Here is an 18,755-nt window from a genome sequence, read left to right as displayed (position 1 = left end):
TGAGCTCCTCCATGCCTCAGTTTGGTTGCCCTTCTCTGCACTTTCTCCAGTTCCCCAAAATCCTTTTAGAGAACTGGTGCCGAACATTGGCTGTTCGCCTGGTTCGAGGAACAGCTGAATTTGCAGGGTGTTCGACGGGTGTTTGCTCGACGGGGGTCCTTGCAATGCGCGGCGAGCTGCATGGGGCATTCTGCACCCTGATTGGGAAAAGCTTTGCCCAATCAGGGTGCAATAAAACCTGATTGTTAGGGAGTTGGGCCTTTCATCATAGTCCTTTCAGTTTCTCAAGTCTCACTGATTTCCCCTGGTGAGTGGAGGCTGAACAGTGTTGAAGTCAGCATAAGAATCCTCTTTGGGCACATAAGGCATTTGTAGTGTCTGTAGTTGCACTCTCTCTGCCAGCTAAACACCTGGCTATACATTTATCCACCAAATAATATTTGGTCCCCCATAGAGAAGGGCCTGGCAATAAAGTAAAGTAACTGAAAAGATACAGCATAACAAAGCGAGTAAATAATAAAGCCGGCAGTAAATAAACAGGCAGCCTTTCTGAACTCTAGCCTAACGAATCGTAAGTCAATCTTTTTGGGTGTCGGACTGTCTACTCTTTGTTCTTTTGGGTCAGATGGCCTTTCTCTAGTAGATTCTTCATCTGGTTCTAAGGGTGGTTGGAAAGTCTATGCGCTTTCCAAGCATAATGGGGTTGGAATGTCTTCCTGATTCTGATTCATAATTCCATGGTATGAATTCAGGAGCCTCAGGCCGGAGGATCCCTGCGTTGGTTTGTGTAGGGTAACTGGTTAGAGTTGCACCATTGATGCAGATGGCCACCACCAGTCCATGTAGACATTTTTCACCTCACTGTCTTTGTCTTTCTCTGTAGCTGGGAGAGAAGATTGTGACCTGGTCACAGGTCATTATCAGATAATGAGATGCTGTAAACACATGTGAGCTCAAATATTGGTATACTATCCACAACTATATTAGCATATAGTAAATAGGTACTAGGCTACTTAGTTGTGAAACAGTAGCTATATTATCACAAGATAAAATGCATGGCAATGCACAAAAATGAACAGATAAATAAGTGGATTTGAATGCAATAAACTGACTATAATATGGCAATTAATCTAGATCACTGTGGTGCTAAAAAAAATAACCTAGTATAAGCAGCACTGGTACAGAGCAGTGTAAACAATGAACAGCAAAAACAGTAAGGAAAAGTCTTGCAGTACCCCTCTGGTACAGAACTGCCAAACGGTGGTACAATAGAACAGCCACAATGACATACCAGTTTGGATGACAGTTTGGATGTGCTATGTATGCAGATAGTTCAATAATAAATAGCACATACCATGACCAGGACTGTAGGCAAATCGGGCTTGCTGATATTTATGGTTCACCACTGTAGATGTCAGCAAGACAGCAAACACTGATGCATAGGAGGAGCAAGTCAGAGCAGGCCAAGTTGTAACAGAGCGTCTGATAACACAGGAGAGTCAAGTCAGGCAGAAGTGTAGTCTAGACTAGTGGTTCTCAAACCTGTCCTCAAGTACCCCCAACAGGCCATGTTTGCGGGTTTTCCTTTATCTTGCACAGGTGCTTTAAATCAGAGTCAATGGCTTGGTATTTTGGACAGCTATTTTATCTTAGAGAAATTCCCAAAACATGGCCTGCGGGGATACTTGAGGACAGGGTTGAGAACCACTGGTCTAGACGAGCCAGGTCACACATGAGTAGTTCAGAGTCCAGACGGTACACAATCACATCAAAGATGGAGCAGGGTCAAAGCAAACTGAGTCACACGCAGTTAATATTTATTATTATTATACAGAATTTATATAGCGCCAACAGTTTGCGCAGTCAAGCAAGAGCACACAAGGTAGCATCCACTATCACACAAGCACTAATGGTGTGTACAACAGATACGTTAAAGGAGAAGTGTAGCCAAAGCTATTTTGGCTATACTTCTCCTGGGGATCACGGGAGTACAGTTGGTTCTGCATTCCTGTAACCCATTCTCAGCTGACAGCGGGTTAAGCCTGCTGTTGGGTGATGTCACAGAGACATCCAGGCTTGGGAAAGATCCCTAGACCAGCAGCTGGCTCAGCCTCTCAGAGAGCCACCCCTCCACAGCTCAGCGCTCCAGTGAGCACTCAAGGCGCAGAGAGTCACTGGCTCTATGCTTACTGAAGGCCGAGAACTGAGTGATCTTACAGGCGGCTGGGGACAGATGCAGCATTGGATTACTGCATCCAACTTGGTTGGTATACTTCTTTTTACAAGCCCATACTTCTTTTTTAAAAATGAAGAGCAAGGAGCTGGCCAATCACCATCATTTTCAGGTAAGAGCTATCTTAGTTTTGTTTTGCTTAGTCTTAAAGGGACATCCCAAATCCTGGTACTGACATAAATAAATTCTATTTTATTGTAACCCCCCCCCCATTCCCTCTCAGTCCCGAATGTTTCACTTCAATATGTTTCATACTTACCATGTTTAGAAGGCTTAAGGTCTAACACATTGACTCTTCTTCAATACACTGTGAATGAAGGATACAGTGTTGACACCCTCTCAGGGGGTGGGGCCATGCTACCCTGAATTCATAGTTTGATCTTAATCTTCAGGGTTGAATCACTCTGGGCATCATTGAACCCCAACACTGAGGAATCTTGGGGGCAGTATAAAAGTACTGGGGATGGGTATGTATGGACTGTATTGCAGTATGGACTGATTTTTGGATTTCTACTGTGCTTTGAGATAGAACACCATGCTCACAAAATACTTTTCACTCTTGCTATGCAGACATTTTACCATTTTATTGCTGGAAGTTAAGGTTATATTAGTGCTTTCTTTTTTCTCTTTACATTCAAAGAAATGGAGTAATAAATTAATGGAATCAGCAGAAAGATGGGCAAAAACATGCAATTTAAACCACAGCGAAGTGAAAGACAGAAACGATAATGGTAAGACATGGTGAGATATAATTGGCAGTGTTGTCTACACAATGTACTCAGCTAGATCAGGTAGATTGCAATCACATTCATGTTAAAGCCTTGATTCAGGAAATAATGATTTCAGCTTTCAGCAGTATGTGGATGGCAGCGAGCCTCTGTTTTATACTGTGATTGCTTGATACTTTTATAGTGTTAAAAAAAAAGTTAAAAAAAAAAAGTTAAAAAATATCTATCTATCTATCTATCTATCTATCTATCTATCTATCTATCTATCTATCTATCTATCTATCTATCTATCTATCTATCTATCTATCTATCTATCTATCTATCTATCTATCTATCTATCTATCTACTGTATCCGTCTATCTACAAAAAAGTCCAATCTGCAGCTCCTCAATCAACACCTAAATCACTCTAATTGAAGGCATAATATGGTCTAACATTATAGCTAATATTACGTAGATACATGACAGTGTTCTTGGTTACTACATATTGATGCCTGTAAAAGAAAAAAGAGAAACAAGACATTTAATTAAAAGAAAAAATACAAAAACACATGTAAATCAGAATCTTTGTTCAGTCCCTTAGGAAAAAATAGTGTCAAGTTGTGAAATCCACCACACTTCCCTCTGTTTGAATCTTAGCTCCCTATTTCCCCCTCTTCTCAGTCATGGCATATGATCAACATAGGCGGCTCTAGGCTTTGTGAGGCCTTAGGCAAATCTTAGACATGAGGCCCCACTCGGGATGTGTGTCGGGCCAGTACCGGAGTCAGAGATCCGCGGTGCACGGCAGGAGGGAGGAGCCGGGGGAGAGGAGTACATGGTAGCAACCCACTGACCCTCCGACCTCGGGCAGTGGTCAGTGACAGTCCTCCCCTGGGTGGGGAAAACGAGTTGTGGCCCCGGACGCAAGACGGGGACACCGACCGGGGGAAATTCCCTGCAACTCCTACACACGCCTTAGGCATATTGAGCGTCCCCGAGGCCCCTGGGAGTGTGAGGCCTTAGGCGGCCGCCTTATTTGCCTAATTAGAGAGCCGCCTATGATGATCAATTGCTATGAATCTTAACTGGGCTACAGTGTGGCCACATTCCTAAATAACTTGGCAACTGGTAACTGTGGCAAACAAATAGAGGATTTATGTTGGGATAGCCTATCCTTATTTTCTGACTGGTCTCTCCAACGTCATATAACCCACATGGACTATGGTCGAGGTGCTGTAGATTGGACTTTTTTGCTTTTTATATATTGGAGTTTGGGTGACCTTCCTTGCCTGTTTTGCACCTGAAAGATTATGGTACATGTCAGGTGTGTGCTTTCCTCTTGACCTGTCTTAAAAAAAAAAAAAAAAAACTAATAAATAAATATATATACTGTATATACAGTGCTGTGAAAAAGTATTTGCCCCCTTCCTGATTTTTTATTTTTTTGCATATTTCTCACACTTAAATGATTCAGATCATCAAACAAATTTTAATATTACACAAAGATAACCCAAGTAAATCCAAGATGAAGTTTTTAAATTATTATGTCATTTATTAAGGGAAAAAAGCTGTTCAAACCTGCATGGCGCTATGTGAAAAAGTAATTGCCCCCCCCCCCCATGCTGAATCATGAAAGAACTATGATTAACCACAATTTTTTGGAAAGCTGAGTTAAATTTCACTTGCCACACCCAGGCCTGATTACTGCAAGACCTGTTGAATCAAGAAATCACAAAAACAGAAGCTGTCTGACAAAGTGAAGCACGCTAACAGATCACAAAAAGCCACACATCATGCCAGAATCTAAAAAAATTCAAGAACAGATTAGAAGCAAAGTAATGTACATGTATCAGTCTAGGAAGGGTTTCAAAGCCATTTCTAAGGCTTTGGAACTCCAGTGAACCACAGGGAGAGCCATTATTCACAAATAGAGATAACTTGGAACAGTGATGAACCTTCCCAGGAGTGGCCGGCCTACAAAAATGACTCCAAGAACATGACGACGACTCATCCAGGAGGTCATAAAAGAACCTAGAACAACATCTAAAGAACTGCAGGCCTCCCTTGCCTCAGGTAAGATCAGTGTTTATGATTCAACAATAAGCAAGAGACTGGGCAAAAATGGCATCCATGGGAGAATTCCAAGGCCAAAGCCACTGCTGACCAAAAAGAACACAAAGGCTCATCTCACATTTACCAAAAAACATCTTGATTATGCCCAAGACTTTTAGGCAAATATTCTGTGGACTCTGAGACAAAAATGTAACTTTTTGGAAGGTGTGCGTCCTGTTACATCTTGCATAAAACGAATACAGCATTTTATAACAAGAACATCATACCAACAGTCAGACATGGTGGTGGTAGTGTAATGGTCTGGGGCTGCTTTGCAGCTTCAGGACCTGGATGACTTACCATAATTGATGGAACCATGAATTCTGAGCTCTACCAGAAAATCCTAAAGGAAAATGTCCGGCCATCAGTTTGTGACCTCAAGCTCAAGTGCACTTGGGTTATGCAGCAGGACAATGATCCAAAACACAACAGCAAGTTCCCCTCCAAATTGTTCAAACAAAGCAAAATCTAGGTTTTGGAGTGGCCTAATCAAAGCCTGAACTTATATCTAATTGAGATGCTTTATCATGACCTTACACAGGCCTATCATGCTGGTAAACCCTCCAATGTGGCTGAATTAAAACAATTCTGCAAAGAAGAGTGGGCCAAAATTTCTCCACAGCAATGTGAAAGATTCATTGCCAGTTAGCAAAAATGCTTAATTGCAGTTGTTGCCACCAAGGGTGGCACAACCAGTTATTAGGTTTAGGGGGCAATTACTTTTTCACATAAAGCCAGGCAGGTTTGGACAGCTTTTTTGCCTTAATAAATGAAACCATAATTTAAAAACTGCAATTGTATTTACTCGGGTTATCTATGTGTTATAATAACATTTGTTTGATGATTTGAGTCATTTAGGTGTGACAAATAGGCAAAAAAAAAATCAGAAAGGGGGCAAATACTTTTTCACAGCTTTGTATATATAGATATATCTATCTATAGCTATCTGTATAGATAGATATATCTATCTATGTATATAGATAGATATATAAAGTGCCCTGAAAAAAAGTAAATGTATTTTATTGGGATTTTATGTGATAGACCAATACAAAGTGGCACATACAGTTTAAGTGTGAAGTGGAAGAAAAATTATAAATGGTTTTCATCAGTGGTGGCCCATCCATTAGGGGTGCACGGTCCCCACCCCCCCATCCATGTGTCTGGCCCCCTGATCTACATAAAGGGGGGCCGGACCATGGGTTCCAACGGGGGTGGTGTTTTTTCGAAGCACGTTATTATAGCCAGGGGCATGGATCAGTCGCAGAGCACTGTGCCTCAAGCCCACCCAGTTGTGTGAGAATAGTGAATGAATATGCGCTATTCTCCCTCGGATCCTCCTCCCAGCCAGTCAGGAAGCGGGTCTTGAGACCCATCACCCAATTGGCTGAAAGGAAAGGCGATTCTATTGGACGCCTAGGAGGAAGAGGGAGGTGCCGCACAGCAGGAGCCGCGATACACCGCCGTGATGGAAAGAGGACACAGAAGCCGCTGACCGCTATTGGCCACCTAGATTGGGTAAGTGCCAGACCAACCCCGGCAGACAGTGGGCGGGGAGAGTGCCACCGGTCCCTCCCCAAAAAAAAAAAAAAAAAACACCAGCCGCCACTTGTTTTCATACTTTTTGTAAAATATCTATATATAATATAATTTTATATATATATATAATATATAATTTTGTAAATATCTAAATAGTGTGGTGTGCATTTGTATTCAGCCCCCCCACCACGAGTCAATACTTTGTAGAACCAGCTTTTGCTGCAATTAAAGCTGCAAATCTTTTGGGGTATGTCTCTAACCAGCTTTGCACATCTAGAGACTGACGTTTTTGCCCGTTATTCTTTGCAAAATAGCTCAAGCTCTGTCAAATTGGATGGAGAGCGTCTGTGAACAGAATTTCCAAGTCTTGTCACAGATTCTCAATTGGATTTAGGTCTGGACTTTGACTGGGCCATTCTAACACATGAATATGCTTTGATCTAAACCATTCCATTGTAGCTCTGGCTGTATGTTTAAGGTCATGGTCCTGCTGGAAGGTGACTCTCCACCCCAATTTCAAGTCTTTTTCAGACTCTAACAGGTTTTCTCATAAGATTGCCCTGTATTTGGTTCTTCCATCTACCCGTCAACTCTGACCAGCATCCCTGAACCTGCTGAGGAAAAGCATGCCACAACATGATGCTGCTACCACCATTTTTCACGGTGGGGATGGTGTGTTCAAGTGATGTGCAGTGTTAGTTTTCTGCCACACATAGGGGTTGATTTACTAAAGGCAAATCCACTTTGCACTACACGTGCACTGCAAATGCACTTGGAAGTGCAGTTGCTGTAGATCTGAGAGGAAGATCTGAAATGAAGGGAAGCTCTGCTGATTTTATCATCCAATCATGTGCAAGTAAAAATGCTGTTTTTATTTTCCTTGCATGTCCCCCTCAGATCTACAGCAACTGCACTTCCAAGTGCACTTGCAGTACACTTGTAGTGCAAAGTGTAGGTTACATGGTTACATAGTAGGTGAGGTTGAAAAGAGTCACAAGTCCATCAAGTGCAACCTATGTGTGTGATTGTAGGTCAGTATTACATTGTATATCCTTGTATGTTGCAGTCGTTCAGGTGCTTATCTAATAGTTTCTTGAAACTATCAATGCCCCCCGCTGAGACCACCGTCTGTGGAAGGGAATGCCACATCCTTGCCGCTCTTACCGTAGTTTAAGGTTAAACCTCTTTTTTTCTAATTTTCGTGACTGGCCACGAATCTTGTTAAACTCCCTTCTGCGAAAAAGTTTTATCCCTATTGTGGGGTCACCTCACCAGCATGGTATTTGTATATTGAAATCATATCCCCTCTCAAGCGTCTCTTCTCCAAAATGAATTTGCCTTTAGTGTTTTGCTTTTAGGCCAAAAAGTTAAATTATGGTCTCCTCTGACCAGAGCACCTTCTTCCACAGGTTTGCTGTGTCCCCCACATTTCCCCCACATGTTCTTTCAACAATGGCTTTCTTCTTGCCATTCTTCCATAAAGGCAAGATTTGTGGAGTACACCAATAATAGTTGTCCTGTAGACAGATTCTCCCACCTGAGCTGTGAATCTCTTCAGCTCCTTCAGAGTTACCATTGGCTTCTTGGCGTCTTCTCTGATTAATGCTCTCCTTGCCCAGCCTGTCAGTTTAGGTGGACAGCCATGTCTTGGTAGGTTTGCAGTTGTGCCCTACTCTTTCTATTTCCTGATGATAGATTGAACAGTGCTCTGTGAGATGTTCAAAGCTTGGGATATTTTTTTATAACCTAACCCTGCTTTAAACTTCCCCAAAATTTTATCCCTGACCTGTCTGGTGTGTTTCTTGGCCTTCATGCTGTTTATTCAATAAGGCTCTCTAACAAACACCTGAGAGCTTCACAGAACAGATGTATTTATACTGAGATTAAACACTTTTTCAAGGCACTGTATATAGATAGATAGATAGATAGATAGATAGATAGATAGATAGATAGATAGATAGATAGATAGATAGATAGATAGATAGATAGATAGATAGAGTATATTACATGTCTTTCTACTTGACAGTCTATAATAATAAAAAGAGCAGATTTATTTAAATATATATACAAATTAATCAGGCAGGCAAATAATTCAAAACACCGTAGCCAAGTTAACCGCTTGCCGACTAGGCTTTTCTTGGCACTTTTTGTTTACATCAAGTTTAAATCAGTATTTTTTGCTAGAAAATTACTTTTTACACTTTATTCTTTTTAGCAGAGACCCTTAGGAATAAAATGGTGATCGTTGCAATTTTTTATGTCACACGGTATTTGCGCAGCAGTTTTGCAAATGCAATTTTTAAAAAAAAAAACACACTTTAATGAATAATAAAAAAGAAAAAATCACAATAGTTACCCAATTCAATGATGCTACGTAGAGTAAATACCGTATTTATCGGCGTATAACACGCACTTTTTTCCCCTTAAAATCAGGGGAAAGTCGCAGGTGCGTGTTATACGCCGATCCCCGCCGATCCCGAGCTGTCACATTTTCAAAATCGCGGACCGCGATTTGAAAATGGCGCCGCCGGAGCCGAAGTACACAGAGCCGGTCCTCGGCTCTTTCCGGCGGCTCTCGTTTACTTTCGGCTCCACTCGTAGTCCCGAGCGGAGCTATCCGAACCTACTCGGATAGCTCCGCTCGGGACTACGAGTGGAGCCGAAAGTAAACGAGAGCCGCCGGAAAGAGCCGAGGACCGGCTCTGTGTACTTCGGCGCCGGCGGCGCCATTTTCAAATCGCGGACCGCGATTTTGAAGCCCTGGAAGCAGGGACAGGGGATCCCAGGCTGCACTGGGGCAAGGCTGCACTGGGGAAGGCTGCACTGACAAGGCTGCACTGGGGAAGGCTGCACTGACAAGGCAGCACTGGGGAAGGCTGCACTGACAAGGCTGCACTGGGGAAGGCTGCACTGACAAGGCTGCACTGGGGAAGGCTGCACTGACAAGGCTGCACTGACAAGGCTGCACTGGGGAAGGCTGCACTGACAAGGCTGCACTGACAAGGCTGCACTGACATGGCTGCACTGACAAGGCTGCAATGAAGGGCATTTAAATGTAAGTTTTTTTCCCTTCAACTTCCCTCCTAAAAGTTTTTTTTCCTTAAAATTCCCTCCTAAATTGGGGTGCGTGTTATACGCCGGTGCCTGTTATACGCCGATAAATACGGTAGATACAAAACATGTAGGGATGGGCTGAACGACCCCCCGTTCGGGTTCACAGCAGAACTTTCGAACATCAGGAAAGTTCAGAACCGAAAAACAAACCTCACTGAAGTCTATGGGACCCGAAAAATCAAAAGTGCCTATTTTGAAGGCTTATATGCAGGTAATTGGGCATACAATGGTTATGGGGGTTCAGGTATTGCCCTGGGGGACATGTATCAATGAAAAAAAAGTTTTTAAAAAACGTAATTTTTAAATGAGCAGTGATTTATTGATATAGTTACATAGTTAGTAAGGTTGAATAAAGACACCAGTTTACCCTGAGTGAGTGTGGGTGCGTGTCTACAATTATCCCTATCCCTATGCATTGTGTCTCATTAAGATGCTCACCTATTATATTATTATTTATTTAAGGTACCCATATAGCGCCACCAATTTTATGCAGTGCTCCACACATACATCGCACACTCACTTCGGTCCCCACCCTCAAGGTGCCCACAATTCAAGGTCCCCAACTCACATTCATATACTAGGGGCAATTTTGGACAGAAGCCAATTAACCTACCAGCATGTCTTTGGAGTGTGGGAGTTAACCGGAGTACCCGGAGGAAACCCACGCAAGCAAATGCAAACTCCATGCAGGTAGTGTTGTGGTGTGGTTGGGATTCGAACCAGCAACCCTTTTTACTGCTAGGCGAGAGTGCTACCCACTACACCACTGTGCTGCCAAATGCTTAAAGTGAAAGTATAAAAATGAAACATTTCTTTCAATATAGTGCCTAGGGGGTCCCCTTAGTCCAGCTGTAAACTGGCACATCTGTACTGTGTATAGAAGCTGCTGCAGCAATAAATGCATTCATAAAGGCCAACATTTTTTTTTATTTTTAAAGTGAAAGCCTAAAAATTAAAAATTCCTTCCAATTTAGTGCCTGGGTGGTCCCCTTAGTCTACCTGTAAAGTGGTAGATCTGCACCATGTCTAGAATCTGCTTCAGCAATAATTGCATTTATAAAGCCCAACAAAAAAATGACATTTTCCCTGCAAGCTGCCTTTATTTTGCTCAGCAACAGCTGGGGAGACAGTGTGTATGATGAGGCCACAATGTAGTGCACTGGGAACAAGATTAGAGATATTTTGGATACACCACCCACGGCTGTGTCTCCTCATACCTCCACCCATCCTTTCCGAGCCGAGTTCCACTCCTGAAATCACCGGATTATCCCCTTGGGAAGTTGATCTGAGTGTTGGATTCAGTGTCATCCCCGCCTGCAGCAAGCTCTCAGCTGTTCCATCGCCACTGCCTAAATACACAGTTTGTATTAGTGCCATGACCCCTCCGTTATCACGAACGTGCTGACATCATGCTACCAGGGTGAAAGTATTTTACATTGCTACCATTTGGTTGAACTTGCTGATTTTTTTTAAATGACAACGTTGTCTTTTTTAATATTTTGGAAGGTTATACTCAGACCGCTATTTTTGGTATTTTGTCATATTTGATATTATGGTGTTTTTTCTAAATAAAATTTAATTAAATTCAACTGTAGTGTTCAGTTACTGCGACCCCTTTGGAAGGCCTTGACCTTTCTTTTTTCCTCTAGTCTTCCTGTTGGAACACACGCTTTGTGGAAATAATGGACAGGGCAGAACAGAGGGAGGAAGAGCACGACTTCCTTACCTCTCAAGGCCCCCTTTATCCAGATAGCATTCCTGCAGGCCCACCAAACACTCAGGAAGAAGAGGAGGAGGATTGTGTCGGCATGGACGTGGAGGATAACACTTAGCAGCAGTCTTTAAGGGATGGTTTTCAGTCCCCAGAAATCCAAGGAGTTGTACGTGGCTGGGCGGAGGTTGTTTCAGATCATGTGATCCTTAGTGACCCAGAGGACACAGAATCTAATGCCTCTGCAAACTTACGCTGCATGGCCTCCCTGATTCTGCAAAGCCTGCAAAAGGACCCTAGGATTCGTGGTATAAAGAAGAGAGATCATTACTGGCTGGCAACCCTTCTTGATCCACGTTACAAGGGTAAGGTTGCAGAACTCATCCTGCCTTTGCAGAGGGAGCAGAAGATGAAACATCTTCAGCAGGCCTTGAAGAAAAGTTTGTGCAATGCATTTCCAGACCCTGGGAGGTTACAATTTCCTGGTGCTGGACAACGTGTTGCTGAGGCTTTGTTTAGTCAGAGGAAGAGCGGTGGAGAAGGTGGCCAATGCCTTTAAACAATTTTTCAATCCTCAGCGCCAAGGTCTGATTGGTTCAATCAACCATCGCTGGCGTCTGCATTACATGGTGCAGGAATATCTAGGGGCAAGGGCAGACTTGGAGAGCTTCCCAACAGAGAATCCACTGGGTTACTGGGTCTTGAGGATGGAGCACTGGCCAGAACTTGCTCAATATGCAATTGAGCTACTGGCCCGTCCTGCATCAAGCGTTCTTTCTGAATGCACATTCAGTGCTGCTGGGGGGTTTGTAATGGATCATAGAGTGTGCCTGTCCACAGACTCCGTTGATAGGCTCACATTCATAAAAATGAATGAGTCTTGGATCAGCAGCTATCAAGCACCTGATGCTAATGTAACTGATTGAATTTTCTATGGATGTGGGATCCCTTGAAGACTGCCTATGCTGACTATCCTATTCCTCCTCAATCTTGATGATGCTAGCTTCCAACAATATTTTTGGTTTAGGGCACCACCACCACCCAAGGCCCAATTTTTCTGCCCCTGTTTAACAGGGGCATGTAATTACAATTTTTGATATAATATTTCAACGCAGGGCTCATTCCTGTGCCCAACAAGAGTATCTGTGAGGAGTTACAGTGTTGTGGCACCACCACCCAAGGCCCAATTTTTCTGCCCCTGTTTAACAGGGGCATGTAATTACAATTTTTGATATAATATTCCAACGCAGGGCCCATTTCTGTGCCAAACAAGAGTATCTGTGAGGGGTTACAGTGTTCTGGTACCACCACCACCACCACCAAAGGCCCAATTTGTCTGCCCCTGTTTAACAGGGGCATGTAATTACAATTTTTAATATAGTATTTCACAGCAGGGCCCGTTCCTGCGCTCACAAAGAGTAACTGTGAGGGCTTACATTGTTCTGGTGCTACCAACACCTAAGGCCCAATTTTCTGCAGAGTATATAGAGCAGGCCATATAGTATATATATATACTGCTGTTCAGAGTATATAGTGCCTGGGGGCCTGGGGGACCACCACGCCATTTTTTTTTAAATAATGGGTGCTGGGTTCCCCTTAATATCCATATCAGACCCAAAGGGCCTGGTAATGGACTGCGGGGGGAACCCATGCCGTTTTTTTCAATGATTTTCATCTATATTGCCGGAACTCGACAATACATTACAGCCGCAAGCAGTTTTGAATTACTTTTTTTCCTTTAGAAATGTCATTTTGCTGTGGTATTGTTCTAACGGCTAATGTTCTAACGGCTGTTTTTGAAACTTTTTTGCATTGATACATGTCCCCTGGGGCAGGACCCGGGTCCCCAAACAGTTTTTATGGCAATAACTTGCATATAATCCTTTAAAATTAGCACTTTTGATTTTTCACGTTCATGTCCCATAGACTTTAACGGTGTTTGCGTGTTCAAATTAATTTTTTGCCTGTTTGCATGTTCTTCTGTGAACCGAACCGGGGGTGTTCAGCTCATCCCTACACAGAACTATATGGCGTTAAACTTGCAGTAACGCACAGAACTATGTGACGTTAAACTTGCAGTAATGCAAGGAAATATATGGAGTTAAACTTGCAGTAACGCACTGAACTATATGGTGTTAAACTTGCAGTACCGAATATAACTATATAGCATTAACAAACATGTTATATTGTTTTCGATTTGAATGCAGCAAAGTGAACAAACAAAAGAAAAATCTTCATCAAATGATTACAATGACTTTAAATCACCTTTGGCTTCATAAAAACAGCATTATTTTGAAATGGTACTCTAATAACACACACAGTCTTTGATTTAAGCAATATGTGTAGTTAGAATTTGACTAGAGTTCAATTTAAAATTTGATTTGAATTTCAGTCCAAATTTCCGAAATCAGAATCTCTGAATAACGAAAAATTTGTCCGAATATTAATTCGGAACAAAGCGAACCGCACATGTCTAGTGGTTAAACTTGTAAAGGGGCGTTAAACTTACAATTACGCACAGAACTATATGGCATTAAACTTGCAGTAACGCAATGAAATATACATTGCTAAACTTGCAGTAACGCACAGAACTATATGGCGGTAAACTTGCAATAACGCACAGAACTATATGGAGTTAAACTTGTAGTAACGCAATGAAATATATAGCGTTAAACTTGCAGTAATGCAATTAAATATACAGCGTTAAACTTGCGGTAACGCACAGAATTATATGGCGTTATACTTGCAGAAACGCAATGAAATACGGCATTAAACTTGCTGTAATGCAATTAAATATACGGAGTTAAACTTGCAGTAACGCAATTAAATATATGGCATTAAACTTGCAGTAATGCAATTAAATATATGGCGTTAAACTTGCAGTAATGCACATAACTATATGGCATTAAACTTGCAGTAACACACAGAACTATTTGGCGTAAAAGCTTGCAGTAATGCAATGAAATATACAGAGTTAAACTTGCAGAAATGCTATGAAATATATGGCGTTAAACTTGCAGTAATGAACAGAAGCATACGGCATTAAACTTGCAGTAACGCAATTAAATATACAGTGTTAAACTTGCAGTAACACACAGAACTATATGGCATTAAAGTTACAGTAACTTACAGAACTGTGCAGAGCCCAACAGGGCTGATAAAATATATATATATATATATATATATATATATATATATATATATTTTTATCCGCCCTGTTGGGGGAGCTTTGGGGAGATATCAGGGGTCTAAGACCATTCATCTTCAGCTGCACTGAAGATGAATGGACAGGAGACTGAGGCTCCTCCCCATTTATAAACTGAAGCATCATAAACACAGTTTACAATGCTCAGTTATGAATGGACAGAGGCAGTGATCACTGCCTCTGCTCATTCAGAAAAGGAAGGAGCTGGTAAATTACATATTTACCGGCTCCTTCCTCTGCTCTCCATACTTACAGATCTGGGAGGGGGGGGACCGGAGGAGGACACGGAGGACATGGGGAGCCAGAGGAGGACCCAGAGAGCCAGAGGAGGACAAAGGGGACAGTGGGGGGTGATCGGTGCTGTGGTGGGGGCAGTACAAGCACCAATCTCCCTGCATAGCTTTCAATAAAACAGCTGACAGCTGTGGGAGGGAGAGGAGGAGAAGCTGCATTCACCTGCTTTATTGAAAGCTATACAGGGAGATCGGTCCTTGTAACTGCCCCCACCACTGCACCGATCATCTGTGAGGCTGCCCAGGTATCGGATTAGTCATCAGAGCATTTGCACAAGTACAAGTACTCAAGCAAGTGTTCGGTATCGGCACCAATACTAGTATCGCTATCAGTGCAACCCTAATAAAAACATTCATCAATGGGTAAAATGAATAGGGCAACAGAGTGATGTGAATTCCCTTTACATTAGGATGCGATCAGAGCTACTAACTGGACTTTACAACAATTGAGTAATCTCCCGAGGAAACAACGAGTATATTTATTAGAGTGTCTCGATTATTGCTTATCACACAACTACTTCTGGTATAAGAATTATTTTCACAAGCAAAACAAGGGTATTACCATGGAGGCACTGTTTGCACCGAGTGTGGCAAACATTTTTATGGTAGAATAGAGAAGTCTATCTATCAGACTACACCCAAACAGCTCAAAATGTATAAAGGATACATAGATTATGTCATCTTAATTTGGAACTGTGACGAAGAGACACTTCTCCCATTCCTCCGCATTCTGAATCAGAATGATATTAATACAGAATATTATTCACATGGGAATATGATACCAAGCAGATTAGCTTCCTTGATTTGACCATATCAATGGATAGTGGAAATTTTAAGACTACAACTTACATTACTCTTGTGGACAGCCTTCCCAGAAGAGTTGAAGCTGGTATAGCTGCAAAGGGGGGGGCAACTAAATATTGAACCCTGCAGACTAAAGTTCATGTGCCTAGAAAGGCAGGTGTCCCAATACTTTTGGTAATATAGTGTATATCTAAAACTAAAACATCTTTTTTTTCATTTTAAATAGAATAAGGAAGAGTTAAAGTCTCTCTCAGCTGTTTATTGGTATCTGTGACCTGGTTAGGAAGATGAACTCACCAGAAGTGGGAGAAAACAAATATTTTGAGCTTTTATCAGAACAGGGATAAAGGGTAGACATGTGCATTACGTAAAAAATTTGTTTTGTTTTGCTTAGATTCGTTAATCTAGTTATTTATTTTAGTTAAATTTGGTTGATTCGTTCAATTTGTATTCGGGATTCGTATTCGGGATTCGTTTTGTCTTTTTTCAAATTTACTTTGAATTTACCAATTTTTTCAAACCGATATATTTTTAATCGGTCAAAATGACAATTTTCCTTTTTTTTTGATTAGAATGCAGTAAAGTGAACAAAAAAAAGAAAAAACTTTAGCAAATGATTACAATGACTCTTTAAATCACCTTTGGCTTAACAAAAACAGCATTATTTCAAAACTGTACTCTAATAACACTATGGGGCTGATTTAACCACTAGACATCCGCGCTATGGCCGAATGACGGCCACAGCGCGGACCTGCATTCCCGGGAGGACGTCATATGACGCCCTGCAGGGTGCCCTGCAGGACGCCCTGCAGGGTGCGCGCCGGGCGCGCTGTGATCACCGAGTCACTGAGACTCGGCTGATCACCGATCTGAGTAAGGGGCCGGTCCCGGCCCCTTACCATGTGATCAGCTGTCAGCCAATGACAGCTGATCACATGATGTAAACAGGAAGATCGGTAATCGTTTTTTTTTTTACTCGCGCTGACAGCGCGAGTAGAGAAAAATGCCGATCACCGGCTCAGATGTCAGGGACATCGGTCCCGAAGTGGAAGCACAACACATTCCTCATCAGTGCCACCTAACAGTGCCCACAGTGCCACCTAACAGTGCCCACAGTGCCACCTATCAATGCCAACAAGTGCCACCTATCAATGCCCACAAGTGCCACCTACCAATGCCCACCTGTAGTGCCAATCAGTGCCACCTGTCAGTGCTGCCCATCACTGCCACCCATCAGTGCCCATCACTGCCACCCATCAGTGCCCATCACTGCCACCTATCAGTGCCCATCACTGCCGCCTCATCAACGTACATCAATGAAGAAGAAAAAGTACCCGTTAAAAAATTTTTATAACAAAATATAAAAAAATTTTTTTTTTTTTTTTTTTTTAAATTCAGGTTTTTACATTTTTTTAACAAAAAGTAAAAACCGCAGAGGTGATCAAATACCACCAAAAGAAAGCTCTATTTGTGGGAAAAAAATGATAAAAATTTCATTTGGGTACAGCGTTGTATGACCGCGCAATTGTCATTCAAAATGCGTTAGCGCTGAAAGCTAAAAATTGGTCAGGATAGGAGGGGGGTTTAAGTGCCCTGTAAGCAAGTGGTTAATAAACCTTTGCGTCATGAGTTGAGGCGCACAGCGAGGCGCAACATACGTTTTGGTATTTACAAAACTTTTGCGCCGGTAACACAGCGCTATTCCCCAGTTACTTAAGTAATCTGGGCGCACGGAGGATGCGATCTGTGTGCCACTATGGACATGGCACACGGCATCTTCAATTCAAAATTAAAAGAAGCTGGAAGTGCCAATATTATGGGGTGATGTGGGGTGATGTGAGGAAGTATAGTAACAACTGCCCAAGTAACAAATATGCCCAAAATAGAATGAGAAAATAACATTTTCAGAACAAGCCTGCTGTGCCTGAAAGTATGTTTAGAACTGCGTGAGATCAATTTATGCACTGCGCTTGCGCAAGCGACTCTTGCGCTCGTTCAAATGCGTTGGTTCACTGCGCCGGCAAAATCTTAGTAAATGTCAAGCAATGCAAATGCATCTGCGTGGGTTGAATGGGCGCAACTCTAAACTTGTTTTTTTTTATTAACGCTAGTTCACTTTTATGTGTTTTTTAAGGATATTTGCACACAGGTCATGTTAGCATGTTACGTTGCCAACATGTGACATGTACCTTGTTAAAATTATGTAAAAAGACTCTACTCTAGCTCCTCCTAAAGGGCATTTAGCCTTCCCCCTCTAATGCATATGATTTACTAGGGCTAGCTTTTGCTTTTAAAGGGGAACGCCACACTTGATTCTCCAATGCTCTTGTCTACCCTTCTAATACATATGTTTTATTTGGGCTAGTTTTTGCTTTTAAAGGGGAACTCTACACTCAAATGCTCTTGTCTCCCCCTTCTAATGCATATGATTTATTTGGGCTAGCTTTTGCTTTTAAAGGGGAACTCCGCACTCCATTCTCCAATGCTCTTGTCTCCCCCATCTAATCCCTTGGATTTCCATGGGCTAAATTTTGCTTTTAAAGGGGGACTCCACACTCCACTCCACTCTCCAAAGGCTTTAAGCTTCACCAATCCAAACCGCATCCTTTTTCAGAGCAAACAAGAGGGCCAGCTAGGAAAGGGGCGAGAATAACGATCGCCCAACCCCCTCCTGAACCATACAAGGCCACATGCACTGAACATAGCTGGCTGCCTTTGGGGCATGTTGGGCTCATCCCAATACCAACCACACAGCACCTTGTACCCACTAGTTTAAGGGGGCTTTCCACATTCCATAAAGCCCCCTGTCTGCAGCCCCCCACAACCCCAGCTTAGGGTTATGTGTAAGAGGCCCTTGTCCCCCTGAATATGGGAACAAGGTGGTTGACTTTTGGGGTGCCTGAGCTAGCTTTAGGGCTAGTTCACTCCATAGAAACGCAGTCCAGATGTGCTCCAGATGCTTTTCTGCATGCACATTTTTGATGCGTTCCAGTGCATTTATGATGTGTTTTTGTTGCATTTTACAGTGTTTCAGTACA

General features: G+C 42.4%; 1 protein-coding gene across 3 annotated transcripts in view; it reads left to right on the top strand.

The window, feature by feature from the left end:
- LOC141139235 (cysteine-rich venom protein-like) overlaps nt 1-18,755 on the top strand; it is a 300,818-nt gene that overhangs the window by 139,270 nt on the left and 142,793 nt on the right. For all 3 annotated transcript variants that reach the window (XM_073625169.1, XM_073625171.1, XM_073625170.1), the window contains one exon: nt 2,874-2,964. In XM_073625169.1, the coding sequence (XP_073481270.1) occupies nt 2,874-2,964 (91 nt within the window). The remainder of the gene's footprint in view (nt 1-2,873; nt 2,965-18,755) is intronic.

Source organism: Aquarana catesbeiana, linkage group LG04 (genome assembly GCF_042186555.1).
Source record: "Aquarana catesbeiana isolate 2022-GZ linkage group LG04, ASM4218655v1, whole genome shotgun sequence".
In the NCBI taxonomy this organism is placed as follows: Eukaryota; Metazoa; Chordata; class Amphibia; order Anura; family Ranidae; genus Aquarana; species Aquarana catesbeiana.
Note: the sequence above shows the minus strand (reverse complement) of the source record. Positions and strands in the feature narration are given on the sequence as shown.